General features: G+C 48.6%; 1 protein-coding gene across 4 annotated transcripts in view; it reads right to left on the reverse strand.

Moving 5' to 3' along the window:
* The window catches only part of AEBP1 (AE binding protein 1), a 55,218-nt gene extending 41,039 nt beyond the window's left edge, over positions 1–14,179 (reverse strand). For 2 of the 4 annotated variants that reach the window (XM_081171621.1, XM_081171619.1), the window contains exons 1-2: positions 12,833–14,179; positions 2,467–2,868 (exon numbers count right to left, since the gene is read on the reverse strand). In XM_081171621.1, coding sequence (XP_081027747.1) covers positions 2,467–2,868; positions 12,833–13,091 — 661 coding nt within the window. In that variant the 5' untranslated portion in view covers positions 13,092–14,179. The remainder of the gene's footprint in view (positions 1–2,466; positions 2,869–12,832) is intronic. The other 2 variants (XM_081171620.1, XM_081171618.1) reach the window with 1 other exon arrangement.
* Between the last annotated feature and the right edge of the window lie 782 nt (positions 14,180–14,961).

Raw genomic sequence — 14,961 nt, forward strand, 5'->3', positions numbered from 1 at the left:
GGACTTGCTTATGAAGGAGTTATACAGAAAGCGGGGAGAGGGAGAGGGGTAGCAAGAAGCGTTTAGAGAGAGTGAAGATAATCTGTGATGGTTAGAAGATTCCCCGGCAGACCAGTAAACATGAGGTTATATGAAAGGGAAGAGGAAAAGCATCGCTTGGCCATGCTCCCTGTAAAAACATATGCACTGATCTGATCTATGGAAGGGGAGATGCCATAGCTCAGTGTTAAGAGCATCTGATTTGCATGTAGAAGGTCCCAGGTCTAATCCACAGCATCTCCATGTAAGTCTTCCATGTAAGTCTGGAAAAAGCTTCTGCCTAAAACCCTGGAGAGCCCATCAGTGTAGGACACTGAGCTACATGGACCAATGGTCAGATTCAGTGTAACAGTTTCCCATGTTCCTACGGGTGAGCAGAGGCTGCTTGGCAACTGCTCCCAAGTCTAATAAATATGAACAACACCCCTCTATCCTATAGACTAAAACCAAAACTGGCCAATTAACAAAGTATAACAGCGAGTAAATAATCACCAACTCCCCTTAAGCGTGTTGCTGTTTGCGCTACAAGAGTGTCAGCTGCCTGTCATGAACTGGATAGCATTCAGTGCCTGACAGATCTATATTCAATTCTATAACGCTGGGGCAGGGCAGGGAGGAGCAGGTGGACCTCAAGATGTGGTTTGATTCGAACTCCCACCAACCCCAGCAAGCATGGCCAATGGTCATGGAAGATGGAAGCTAGAGTTCAAATACATTGGGGAGGGGGGAGAACGAGTTCCCCATTTCTGATTGCTTGTAGACCAGTTTAGTGGCAATGGCTTGCCCCAAAGAATTATGGGGTCTGCAGTTTGTTGTCTACTTTTGTGTCCCCAGGCCAGAGCTACAGTTACTAAGAGGAGAATAAGTTTCTGTATTAACGTGTAGATGGGCCCCTGTTATAAAAAGTCAATTACAGTTTATCAGTTTCATTAACCATATTCACATTTTGTTTGCTGGTGCCTCATATCTTCAGTCCCATTTAAAATAACCCCTTTATGGCACTCCACTAGCTGGGGTCTGGGTGCTGCCACCATTTTAGCTTCCCACAATGCCCCTGACATAGTGTTCCTCTAGGGCATTATGGGAATTTTAAATGGCAGTGGTTTGCAGATCCACCTGCCTGGCTCTCATTGGAGCGTAATATCTAACAGTATTAAACGGGTACAAATATAATTTAGAATATTACAAAAATCCATATGGCACGCCATCTCCCTCCTCCAGTTTCCCCCCTTGTCCCTCGGGCATCTCTTTAGCATCTTCTTCCTCAGTTCCTTTTCCTTGGCTTCCCTCCCCACTCTCTCGGACAACAACCCATTTTTTAATAAACTGTCTCTTCCCTAGAATCCTGCGCTTTTCTCCCTTCCCTCCCTCTTCATTCTATGACCTCACTGGCGCATGCATTACACATGCATACCAGATGGACCTACCAAATAGCTACACTTCCTCTCCATCCCTTGCCCCATAGATCTCAAAATATATCATCATTACTCCTCTATAGGGAAGCACATACTTTGGACTATAAATACTGCAATACTTATGAATTGGCATAGTGTGTTGAGGGCAGGGAGGGCCATTGTAGGAGGAGGAGTTTGGATTTGATATCCCGCTTTATCACTACCCAAAGGAGTCTCAAAGCGGCTAACATTCTCCTTTCCCTTCCTCCCTCACAACAAACACTCTGTGAGGTGAGTGGGGCTGAGAGACTTCAGAGAAATGTGACTGGCCCAAGGTCACCCAGCAGCTGCATGTGGAGGAGCGGGGAAGCGAAACCAGTTCACCAGATTACGAGTCTACTGCTCTTAACCACTACACCACACTGTACCGTGCACACAATCTCTGTGTGTGTGTGTGCGTGTGTGTGTGTGTGTGTGTGCACAAACCAGATGCTCCCCTCCACAGAGATCCCTGTCGCGTCCTGGAAAAGCTGCCCAGAAGGGAATACTGCTGCCCTCAGGCCAGGGGTGTTCAAAGGCGGGAGTGGGTGGGTGGCCACCCCGGGTGCCATTCCAAAGGGGTGTGTGACAAAATGCCGACCCCTGATTGGCGGCACCTCCCGGGCCATGCGCTGCTCATTGCACCCCCCCAGGAGGCATGCCACGCCCCCCGCAGGCAGCATGCCATGCCTCTGGGATGAGCACTGCTCCGGGTACCAGAGCAGGTTGCTCTGCCTCTGCCTCAGGCTCAAAAAAAGTCCCTTGCACCTTTCTTTTGTTGTCTGCCCTGGAAACCCTGGGCCTATGAATAGTGGAATGGGCTTTACACGTCATTGTCTGAAGCATCTTCTGGGAAAATTTCAGGGTTTATTTGCTTTAATCAAGAGTTTCTGAAGAAGGATGATCAAGAAATGCAATAAAAAAGACCTCCCTGAAGAAGAAAGGTCCCTTGCCCATGCAATACGACTAATATGAGAAAGAAACAGGAACTTACATTCCCCGCCTTCTTCATTCACTCGTGAATGCTCATCTTCCCTCCCATAGGGAGAGTGAAATCGGGATGAATCGGGCACTCCGTAGCCATCTTCCTCCCTGGCTGGTGGTGGGCTCAATGGCCTTTCTGGGAAGTGGTACCGCTCCTCTTCCTCATATGATTGGACAGGAGGAGAAGGCTTCTCTGTTCTCTTCCCCCCTGATGGTTTCTTGGTGGCTTTGGGAGATTTCTCCTTAGGTTTCTTGGTTGCCTTTGGACGCTTCTCCTTTGGCTTTTTGGTGGGCTTGGGGGGCTTCTCCTTCTTAGGACCCTTGGGAGGCCTCTCTTTAGGCTTCTTGGTTGGTTTGGGCGCTTTCTCCTTTTTCCCTTTCTTGGGCTTCTGTCTCACTGGTTCCTGTGTCACTGCAGGAAAAGAAAGATGGTCAGTCCCTGTCAATTTCGGTTTCTCTCGGTTTCTCATTTTTTCCAATCTTAACTTCAGTGCTTTCCAATTCCACAGCAGTTTGCAGCAATAATAATAATAATAATAATAATAATAATAATAATAATAATAATAATAATAATTTTATTTATTTGTACCCTGCCCATCTGGCTGCGTTTCCCCAGTCACTCTGGGCAGCTCCCAACAGAATATTAAAAACATAATAGAACATCAAACATTAAAAACTTCCCTAAACAAGGTTGCCTTCAGATGTCTTCTAAAAGTCAGATAGTTGCTTATTTCCTTGACATCTTATGGGAGGGCGTTCCACAGGGCGGGTGCCACTACCGAGAAGGCCCTCTGCCTGGTTCCCTGTAACCTCACTTCTCGCAGTAAGGGAACCGCCAGAAGGCCCTTGGAGGAGGACCTCAGTGTCTGGGCTGAACGATGGAGGTATACTTCAGGTATCCTGGGCTGAGGCCATTTAGGGCTTTAAAGGTCAGCACCAACACATAGATCAAGGGAAGTAATAGTGCCACTGTATTCTGCTCTGGTCAGACCTCACCTGGAGTACTGTGTCCAGTTCTGGGCACCACAGTTTAAGAAGGACACTGACAAACTGGAGCGTGTCCAGAGGAGGGCAACCAAAATGGTCAAAGGCCTGGAAACGATGCCTTATGAGGAACGGCTAAGGGAGCTGGGCATGCTTAGCCTGGAGAAGAGGAGGTTAAGGGGTGATATGATAGCCATGTTCAAATATATAAAAGGATGTCACATAGAGGAGGGAGAAAGGTTGTTTTCTGCTGCTCCAGAGAAGCGTACACAGAGCAATGGATCCAAACTACAAGAAAGAAGACTCCACCTAAACATTAGGAAGAACTTCCTGACAGTAAGAGCTGTTTGACAGTGGAATTTGCTGCCAAGGAGTGTGGTGGAGTCTCCTTCTTTGGAGGTCTTTAAGCAGAGGCTTGACATCCATATGTCAGGAGTGCTCTGATGGTGTTTCCTGCTTGGCAGGGGGTTGGACTCGATGGCCCTTGTGGTCTCTTCCAACTCTATGATTCTATGATTCTAACACCCTGAATTATGCTCAGAAATATACTGGAAGCCAATGTATGTTGGATATGTGACTGTAATATTTTAATCTGAAAAACCAAATAAATGGGGTTTTTAAATAAATTAAATAAAAATAGAGCGCTGTGATGTTCTCCACACGGTGCTGCTTTTGAGTAACAAAAGGTTCACAGAGAAGCAGCGGTATCCCTCACAGTCATGTTGGACACACCTCTGGGAGATGGCGTAACCCAGAGGGAGTGTGATGGCCTGGGATTTGGACTCAGAGGCTGAACCTGAGGGATCCCAGCCTGCACAGAAGTCCCCGCCTCCAGAACCAGCTGGGGCTTGAGCCTGAAGGGTCCTCACCTATGCTGGATCCTCAGGTGCAGGCACCAGCTGAGTCTGCTCTGGCTCCTGAGGTGATGGAGGGCCCATTGCCTGCAGGTGCTCCACTCTCAGCCCCATCAGAGGAAGCTGAGGTTGCCTCTGGGTCCGGTAACCCTCCAGCCTCTCCTGAGCTGCAGAGGCTCAGGGCAGAAAAGCGGAGGGAACTAAGTTCCCGCAGGAGGAGTGCTCGCCTCCAGGCCAGGAGAGGCGAGTCACCAGAGGATCGGGGCTGCCCTATGACTCGGGGCAGATAAAAGCCGGCCAACCCCAGTCCCAAGTTGCGGGAGCAACATTGTTGGTTGCTAGTTCCTGCCTGAACCCTGTCCAGCTTTCCTGCCTGATCTCCTGACCCACTCTGGCTCCCTGCTTGCAAGCCTGTTCCTGACTTCACCCGGCTCCCTGCCCTGCACCCAGCTTCAGCTACTACGGACTGCCTCCTCGTTGCACCTTTGACCACGGACCGGACTTGGACCTCGCTTCTCGGGTAACCCACGTGTCAGGGAACTGCCATCAGCTCAGAGGCGAGAGGTGGAAAGGCAGTTGTGTTATAGGGAACCTCCGAAAATCTTGCAAAGCAGTTCCTCCTCTGGCGAGGAGGAAAGACCCACCTCTAGTGGAGAGGAGGTGGTGGAACCAGGGGATGCTAGGGAGACCCTCAACACCGACCCTGAACAGGGAGAGAGGAGGGAAGTACCCCTTTGCCAGCGCCCACGCTGCGCGGTAGGTTTTGGCACAGGGAGGGGAGGAGAAGGTTGGGGGTCACGCGACTGTTATGCTGGGGGAGGTACAAAGAGCGACCACTCCCAGATTCTGCTAGCGATTGAGCCAGACATGACTTACAACGCTCTTCACTGTAAATAGTTTGCATTAAGAATAAAGCCTGGAAAAGATAGATCGAAGTCTTGCCTGTTTGCTCTTGAGCAAGCACACCATCACCTGACACCATGGGACCAGCACAGGGAGTCACATGGACAAAGGCAGACCAGAGGGTGTGAGGGTGTGGAGAATCAGGCAGGAGGCCCCACTGAGAGCAGCTTGACCAGAAAAAAGAAGAAGAAGAAGAAGAAGAAGAAGAAGAAGAAGAAGAAGAAGAAGAAGAATAGTAGTAGTAGTAGTAGTAGTAGTAGTAGTTTGGATTTGATATCCCACCTTTCACTCCCTTTAAGGAGTCTCAAAGTGGCTAACATTCTCCTTTCCCTTCCTCCTCCACAACAAACACTCTGTGAGGTGAGTGGGGCTGAGAGACTTCACAGAAGTGTGACTGGCCCAAGGTCACCCAGCAGCTGCATGTGGAGGAGCGGAGAAGCGAACCCGGTTCCCCAGATTACGAGACTACCGCTCTTAACCACTACACCACACTGGCTCTCCCAAACAAACCCCCAAACGAACAATATCCAGGATTCATGGAGTAATAAGGACATAAAAGAAACGCTCTGCTGGATTCAGGCCCTAAGCCCATCAAACCCAGAATCCTGTTCTCCCAGTAGCCAACCAGAGACCTATGGGAACCCCATAAGCGGGACCTGAGTGTGAGACCATACTTCCCAGCAATCAATATTCAAAGACATAATCCCTCCGATGATGGAGACAGAACATAGCCATCATAGCCGGGACTGCACACTGATTTTTCTGGAAACTTTTCTTTCCATCCTCTTTTCCCTGACACATGAAATTTGTGCATATGGGGCTCTCTTCTGTGAGTCAGAGGCCCCGTCTCTAAAGGAAGGCCAGTGAGTAAGGGCTATGTCACTTCACAGCCCCACAGACAGCCGCAGCCTCATTCCAAAGTTCTGAGCATCAGTAATTCCTTGGTCTGTGGGGCTGAGCATACAGCCTGTGGTACTTGTACCCTCTGGGCAGTGAGCTGCAAACCAACCCAGCGCCGGTGCCAGGAGTGGAATTCCTTCTGTGCTACCACAGGGACTGTCTTTCGCTCTGGGGAGAGCAGCAAACTGCTTGGGCTCGCAGACCCATCCCTCTAGGGCCAGGCCTTTTCTTCCACCCACCCACATGTGGGGAAGAGAGGCACAAATTCCTGCACTGCCTGCCCTCAGTTTCCTCTGCAAGCAGCGGTCAGTGGCCTCGCTGGAAAGAGGGAGCAATGACCTCCTTTCTCGTTCACTACAACTCGCTTCCACCACAGCGAAACAGAATGCCAAGCTTCCCTTCATTCTCTCTGTTTGCCAGAGCTGGGCATTTTGCTGCCTGAGACAAAATGCAAGATGACGTCCGTCCCCCCCCCGTCCGTCCCCCGGTCACCTATAGAACCCCCGGGTCACCTATAGAATTTACCTGGAAATTGAGAACATATGAGGAGTTGAAAGATAAACTAACAGGCTGGCTGCAATATCATCAAATAAATGCAATATGGATGGATGATAAAAAAGCAGGGATAAGCGAGAAAAAATCCAAATTTCAGATAGAAATAATTGAAGGCAAAACCAAGTTATTATCCAAAATGTATGATATATTATTGGAATGGGACACTAAAGACAAAGAAATAAAGGAGGTCATGACAAAATGGGCAATGGACTTGGGATACAATATAGAATATGAAAAGTGGTCGAAATTATGGTGTAGTGGAATGAAATTCACGGCATGCGTCACACTCAGAGAAAATTTGGAAAAGATGATGTATAGGTGGTACATCACACCAGCAAAACTAGGAAAAATGTACAAAACAGGAAATAAGGCCTGCTGGAAGTGTAAAATTAAAGAAGGCAATTTCTACCATATGTGGTGGACTTACGAAGAAATGAAGAATTTTTGGGATCTGATTTATAACGAGTTAAAAAAAATGTTTAAATACACTTTCCCTAAAAGACCAGAGGCCTTCTTACTAGGAATAATTGGGGACAAAATTAAAAAAGAAGATAAGACACTATTTCAATATTCGACAGTAGCGTCTAGAATATTAATTGCACAAAATTGGAAAAGTCCAAATATCCCAACAGTCAGAGATTGGCAAACAAAACTATTTGAATATATTGAACTAGCAAAAATGACGCAAAAAATTAGAAACCAAAAAAATACAAAGTTTATTAGCGATTGGAATAAATTTATGGTATATATTGAAGGAAACTATAGAAACTTAAAAACTACAGCAGGTCTGATATAAACCTTACGATGTGCAAACCATTAACAATTATTAGCTGCAGAAAAAAGAAAGAATTTTTATCAAGAAGCCCAAAATCGGGAGGGAAGGAGGTCAATAGGTGTGTAGAGGAAAGATCTAAATATCTAAAGATATAAAGATTCAAGGAATAAGACAAAGAACTGTAACGGAAATTGATGTTATTTTCGTGTTATGTATGGATATTTTTTCTATTTTTTCTTTTTTCTGAAACTGTTGTTTTGTTTTTTCTTTGGGTTATTTAAGTGAAACTCAATAAAAAGAAATTTTTTAAAAAATAGAATTTACCTGGACCAGAAGTTGCTCCCACAGTGACAACAGGATAGTGTCCTCACCCATACACTTAAAACACTCTTTAACAGCTTCATCCAAAGAATTCTAGGAGCTGTTGTTTGTGAAGGGAGCAGAGAGATATTCAGAGACCCCTCTTCCCCTCACAGAGCTACAATTCCCAGAGAGGTTTAACAAACCATTCTTCCTCGCAGGGAGCTTTGGAACTGCCACCTCTCTGAGGGGAATAGGGGACTGCTAACCTAACTTTCAGCAGCCTTAACAAACTACAGTTCCCAGGATTCCTTGGGTGGAAACACGGCATAATAGTACTTTATGGTGTGGTTGTGGCTTACGAGCAAGCTAGTTTACAGAGAATGGAGGCTTATTGCCTCCCCACCCCCAGTAAAATGCAGATGCTTGCCTTCCCTTCATTTTGTACTGATCTCCAGCTGAAAAAACATGTCAAAGCATGTGAGGACCGCATGGCAATTTGCCTCTTTTATATTTTCCCTTTATAGCTTAACTACAGGTTCAACTTTCATTTATTTATTTTTTAGACTTTTTGAGTGAGAAGCACTAGCTGGCCTCTAGCTTATCTGTGATCACCAGTGGCAACTCCTACATTATTCCTTTTTTTTTTTTTTTTTTTGCTATGTCACCTATACAGAAACCCTACCAAGCAACAGTCATTCACGACCTCTCTTCCTGCCAGGAGAGAAGTACCATCCCTGTAGCTGTACTAAATCCACACATGAACAGAAGACGAGATGGAGTCACAGCTCTCAAAAGTTTTCCTCCTGCAGCCAAGCCGCAAAGCAAGGATATCTTGTTGGAGGTTGTGCTGGGAGCCAAACCACATTTCCAGTGACTGGAGAATAGAAATCTGAATGGAACGCAGAAGAGCATTGGGGGGGGGGCCTTATTTTTTTGAAGCAGCCTGTACAAGTGTCCGCATTCAGACAGACTCATGGTCAGGTGTGACACCATGCAGGGGAAAATCCAGGCTGCATGCACAAATGTCCCCTGTTCCTCACACAGATGCCAACCTGCATGATTCTGGTTGTGTAATTCCAAACGTCGATTCCTAGGCTAGTTCATTGACTCCTGAAAAGCAAGAGGCATGACTGGTAGACGATGGTGCCTTAAGACCAACGTTAGAGGGGCCAGTGGCGTAGCGTGGGGGGTGCAGGGGGGGCCGGGCGCACCGGGCGCAACATCTGGGGGTTAGGGAGCGCAAATCCATGGGTTAGGGGGCGCAAATCCACGGGTTAGGGGGCGCAAATTACTTGCCTTGCCCCGGGTGCTGACAACCCACGCTACGCCACTGAGAGGGGCGGACAAAAACACAAATACAACGGTATATGGACAAGAAAAGAAGGAACTACGAATGTAGCTGTCACGGGAACATATCTGAATGTCTCCATTTTCAGGGCATGGGAGAATGGGCTTGGTCTTGGATGGTAGCATGTGGAGTTGTTTTAGAGGTCTATGTTAGAAACATGTGGCACGTCCATATTATCTCCGTGTAAATGGCATGACAAATATGTACATTTGTCATATCAGATGTATGGCACAAGTGCCAGTTCTGTTTCCAGAACACATTGATAAGTCAACAAGCATCTCTCAGCCCCTCCAAGTGTCCCTATTTTCCAGGGACAGTCCTGGATTTACAGAAGCTGCCTCTGTTTCTGATTTGATCCCAGAATGTCTCTCTTTTCCTTGGGGCATCCTTATTTGACGTCCCTATTTCCATCGCAGAAATGTCGGAAGGTATGATCTCTTGCAGGGAATTGTCTCTGCGTAGCTTTTCTGGGTCTGTGAGACGCCCGGGAAAGCTGGGCACAGAATCCTGGTGAAGCAGCCTAGAAATCTGTTAGTGAGTGTAGTGTGGCATAGTGGTTAAAGTGTCAGAGTAAGATTTGGGAGGCCCAAGTTGAAATCCCCACTGAGTCTCTATCTCTCAGCGTCACTTAACTCAGGAAGGGAGAACCTTGTCATTAGGCAGAGTGAGGCAACCACCTTAGGCAGCAGATGCGGGCAGACAGTGGTGGCAGACCCTCAGCCATTCCTCTTGTGCCCCCAGCCGTACCCCCATTAGGGGGGTGCAGGACAGGTCACAACACCCATGTGTGCCACACGGCCTGTTCTGCATCACTACAACTGAACTGCCGGCCTCAGGTGCTAGCACTGAAATAAGGTTCGATTCTCCATGGCTTGGGAACATGGAATGGAGGGGACCCCATCTTGACCTTCACTACAGGCAGAAAAACAATATTGAGCTGGGTTGTTGATAGGATAAAATGGGGAGTGGAAAATGACGTGCACTGTCTTGATTTTTCTTGGAGGAAAGGTGGACTATGCATGTAATATAGTCTTTCAGCACTGCTGGGGACAGTTTCTCCTGATATTCTCTCAAGCTAGCTGTCAGGTGAGAGTTTCCTGCAGCTCAACACATGTAAACCATGAGCAGAAACCCCTTGATAGTCATAATGTTTGGGGATTAGCTGACTTGAATTTAAATTCTTTCATCCTTCTGCCGACCTGGGGGCTCTGCTCCCGCTCTGGCTGTGCACAACAAAGCATGAGCAACCGCTGGCGCCAAAGAACACAGGAAGCGCTTTCAGTAAGGATCAGATAAACCATGCAGTGCAGGTGCAAATCTGCACCTGGCAAACATCAGCTACGTACAGGAAAGCTGCTTTGGGATGCAGTTCATCTTTGCTGCTTGGGGGCAGCAAATTCTTGCATATTTATTCCTCGCTAAAACAACCCATTCCTGCCAACCTAGCAGTTCGAAAGCACGTCAAATTGCAAGTAGATAAATAGGTACCACTCCGGCGGGAAGGTAAACAGTGTTTCTGTGCGCTGCTCTGATTTGCCAGAAGCGGCTTAGTCATGCTGGCCACATGACCCGGAAGCTGTACGCTGGCTCCCTCGGCCAATAAAGCGAGATGAGTGCTGCAACCCCAGAGTCAGTCACAACTGGACCTAATGGTGAGAGGTCCCTTTACCTTTAAAACAACCCATACTATTTCCTCTCATAGAATCACAGGGCACATGATATAGCAACTTTCTAAAACTAAGTTGATCTAACTCTGGTTATTGTCTGGGTGCGATATTGCCTGCTAAACCTATGTTTGCTGCTTTGAATTTCCAGGAAGGAAATTAATGATAATATTTTACTAAATATTTTTTTAAAAAAACAGGCACAGGCCAGGAAACAAGTGTACCTTTCTCAGTTTACCCCATCCCCTCTCCTTCATTAAATCCAGAATACTGCACAATCCTAGATAAAAAAATGACAGACCTATGAGGTTATACACATGGACCTTTCTGCCCCCTGCTGGGAATCATTATTAAAACGGTTAAGTTATCCTGAGTGTTGAGGAACTGATAAACACATGCACACATCCTTGGTCAAAAGCCTTTGCACAAATAGCAGGCAATAACAATTATGAAAAGTGGGGGGAAATCTTGGGCCTTCCTCCCACTGCAGCGCTATTTTCCAAATATTTAAAAATCTATCTCAAAGCTTACAGATAATATGGGTAGCTTTAATACTGCAGATTTTCTTTCAAACTGGTGTGTGTGTTCACTTTGGCTCTGTGTCTGGGATCCTTAGAAGTATGCCCCACCACACGCTTCGAAATAATAAATAATAATAATAATAATAATAATAATAATAATAATAATAATTTAACACTGATGAAGTAGATTCTTACTGGTGGAACCATTTACTAAAAATTATTCTGTTAAGCCTTGAAGATGCCACAAAACTCCTTGTTGTTTCTGCTGTGGCAGACCAACAAAGCTAGTCTGCTTCACTGTGGGTGAACCACACATCACAATTCCTAAAAGAAAGGAAGGGCCGATGCTCAGTCTTAGAGCATCTGCTTTGCATGCAGAAAGTCCCAAGTTCAATTCCTGGCTTCTCCAGGTAGGGCTGGAAATGCTCCCCTTCTGAAACCCCAGAGAACCTCTCCCAGTCAGTGTGTGGACAATACTGAGCTAGATAAACCAATGTTTGCTCTTCTCACCCAGCAAGTGAGCTCTTTCCTCCTCCAAGCACTTGATGTACACAGAGTAAAGGTAAAGAGACCCCTGACCATTAAGTCCAGTCCAGACGACTCTGGGGTTGCGGCGCTCATCTCGCTTTGCAGGTCGAGGGAGCCGGCGTTTGTCCGCAGACAGCTTCTGGGTCATGTGGCCAGCATGACTAAGCCACTTCTGGAGAACTAAAGCAGCACACGGAAACGCCGTTTACCTTCCCGCCGGAGTGGTACCTATTTATCTACTTGCACTTTGATGAGCTTTCAAACTGCTAGGTGGGCAGGGGCTGGGACCAAGCAACGGGAGCTCACCCCGTCACAGGGATTCAAACCGCCGACCTTCCAATTGGCAAGCCCTAGGCTCTGTGGTTTAGACCACAGAGCCATCTGCATCCCTACACAGAGTAGGCACACAAAAAAGGTAGGCAGAGCTGGCCTACCACATGTAACTGAAGTAAGACACATTGCTTTCTAAAGAGAGCATCCCCTGCCAAATTGTTAAGTCCTGAGTCTTAAACTACTGCACCATTTCCTAGAAGCACATTGTAATGGCTATACAAAGCTGCCTCATACCAAGTCAGACCAAAGGTCCCTCTTGCTCAGGTCTCTACACTGGAAGAAGCAAAGACCACCAGTGATGCTTCAATATCTTTATGGACTCACTGTTAAAACCGTGTTCATGGAAGACAATCTTACTCGGCTACGAGTGATCGCCAAAGAAGAAGACACTGACTGGCAGCAGGTTTTCAGCGTTTTTAGGCTGGGGGGGTGGGTCTCTCCCAGTCCTACCTAGAGATGCTGGAGAATGAACTTGGCACTTTCTGCATGCAGGCAGATGCTCTACCATTGATCCACAGCCCCTCCCAGCAGCTTTCTGGGGTCTCAAGCAGAATCTCTTTCCCATCACCTGCCACCTGAAATTCTTTTAACTTGAGATGCTCAGGAGCAAACCTGGTGCCTTCTGAACGGAAGAGAACACGTCCTTCTGCTGAGCTATGGCTCTTCCCTGGGGAACCCACCCATCCCACAACAGATGATCTCTCTCACCTTCTTCCAGTTCCGTGGGGGCTTTGCCCCTTTCTGCAGGGTCCAGCCTTCCTTGGTTTTCGGGAAGCTCCTCGCCCAAGGCCACTTTCTCAGCCTCCCGACCTTCTGTGTCTTCCTCCTCAACCTCCCCCAGGAAGCCTTTCAAGAACTCCTCGATTTCATGGTCGGTCAACACCGACTGCGCCTCCACCTGGGCAGGGTTGAAGGGGCACAGAAGCCCCACCAGAAGGCAAAGTGCCAGTGGGCAAATAGCTCCCATCCTTGCAGGTGAGGGGAGGTGTATTGGGAAGGTGTAAGGGAATCCTCAGGTTTCTCTTCTCACCTGTGGCAGGAGCTGGAGGTGGGGTTTGAGGTGGGATGGAGTTTGCTGGGGGGGCTCTTCTATATGGGGGCTATCTTCTGACACATCAGAGGATATGGGGAAACAGATTGCTCCTCTGGAAGGAGGGAGGGCAATTGAAGGCAATGACTTTTTTAAATGGGGGGGACAGGTCAAGTAGGTCACTTTGCTGGTGGGAAGGGCTGGCTGGAGGGGGGCTGCTATTTAAGAGGGGACTGGAAAGGAGGGGAGCTCAGAAGTTGGGAGGAAGGGAGAAGAAAAGGCGCACGGGGAGACAGAGAAAGGAAGAGATTTGAGGTTTTGGGGTAACTGGGGTGACGGGTGTAAATCAAGGGGCTCCGTCCTGGCTGCAACAAGCGATGGGTCCGTCAGAGTCTCCCCCAGGGGCTTGCAAATCCAGGAAGGGGGTTTTCTCAGCAGCTGGGAAAAAGCGCTGGCGAAGGCAGAGAAGGACCGTCGTCTAATCGAGACCAGAAGCGCCTGCGGTTTCCGCGACGGCGTTTGAAGTATCCGAGGAGAGCGAAGACCAGACAGATTCGAAGTTTCCTCTTCCCCGCTCCCCTCTCTCCCAATGCCCAGGCAGTCCGAAGGCAAGTCCTAAGAAAGCAACCGAGAAAAAGGGGAGAGCTGGAGGAGGAGGAGGAGGACGGAAATTGCCCGGAACTCCCCAGGCGGCTGCGCTCCCCTCTCAGCGTCTGGCAAAACTCATCTCCGCGCCTTCCCTGCCCGCCCCTTCGGAGATCTCCAAGAAGAAGAAAGAGCGAAGCTCGTGTTCGCGGTTTCTCCGGCTCCTCGCGAATCTCCAGCGAGTCCTTTCGATCCTGGGCAAGGGAGGTTGGGGGTGGGGAGCGCAGGGGCTATTCCTGAGGGGGGGGTTAGAGGGGGGTGTCGTAAGGCGGCTTATCTTCGCGGGGGTGGCGGAGCTGGCTGAGTGGTCCCGTCTCCTCTTTGTGTGCAAATAAAAATGTGGCAGTGAAAGCGCTCCTGGCAAGAGCGGCGGGGAACCTCCTGACCCACTGAAAAGAAAAGCGAGTCGGATCTCCACCCCCAGCCCTTCTCTCCCTCCTACCTCCACCCCCCCACCCCAACATCCCATTTCCAGAAAAGAAGGGTGGATCTAAAGCTGCTTCGAGCGACGCGTGGACAGAACAAGGGCACCAAAATATACACGGGATCCTGCCAGGCGCGCGCGGCGGGAGGCGGCGGTCGTCACTCTTTCTCATGGTTAATATAATATTATTCTGGCTTGCCCTTCATAAGAAGGTCCCTGCAGGAATGCAGAAGCAACATTAAAAAGAAGCTCAGAACAAATCACAATCACAACTGGAGCGGGCCCTCGAGATATGTCCCGGAAAAGATGCGTCTCCAGCAAATGACAAAAACTGTGCCAGGCGCATCCCTGGAAGGGCAATGGGAACTGCACGACTTAGGGGTTGCCAGAGAATGCCCTCTCCTAAGCCGCGCACCCCAGAGCTTCAGAGGGCAGAGGAACTCACAAGAGGGAGCTTGATCTTTGGCCTCTGAAGCGAACCACAAAATGGCACACATGCACCCGGCCAGTGAAGATTGGCACCAGGAACAACGCCCTCCTGCGGCAGGTCCCTGAGGGTGAATGGGGCGCTGCCCCACCCATCTATGAACTCCTGCCTGCCTTCTTGCAACCAGTGAGGGGGCGGCTCTGCCTATCATAGGCTCAAAGGCCACTTGCTGCTGGTCTTCCCTCTTCAGCCCCAACACCCCCAATGCACACCAGCAGGGAGAAAGTGGTCGAGGGAGAAGCTGCAGAGGG

Source organism: Podarcis bocagei (genome assembly GCF_964188305.1).
Source record: "Podarcis bocagei genome assembly, chromosome: 15".
Taxonomy (NCBI): Eukaryota; Metazoa; Chordata; class Lepidosauria; order Squamata; family Lacertidae; genus Podarcis; species Podarcis bocagei.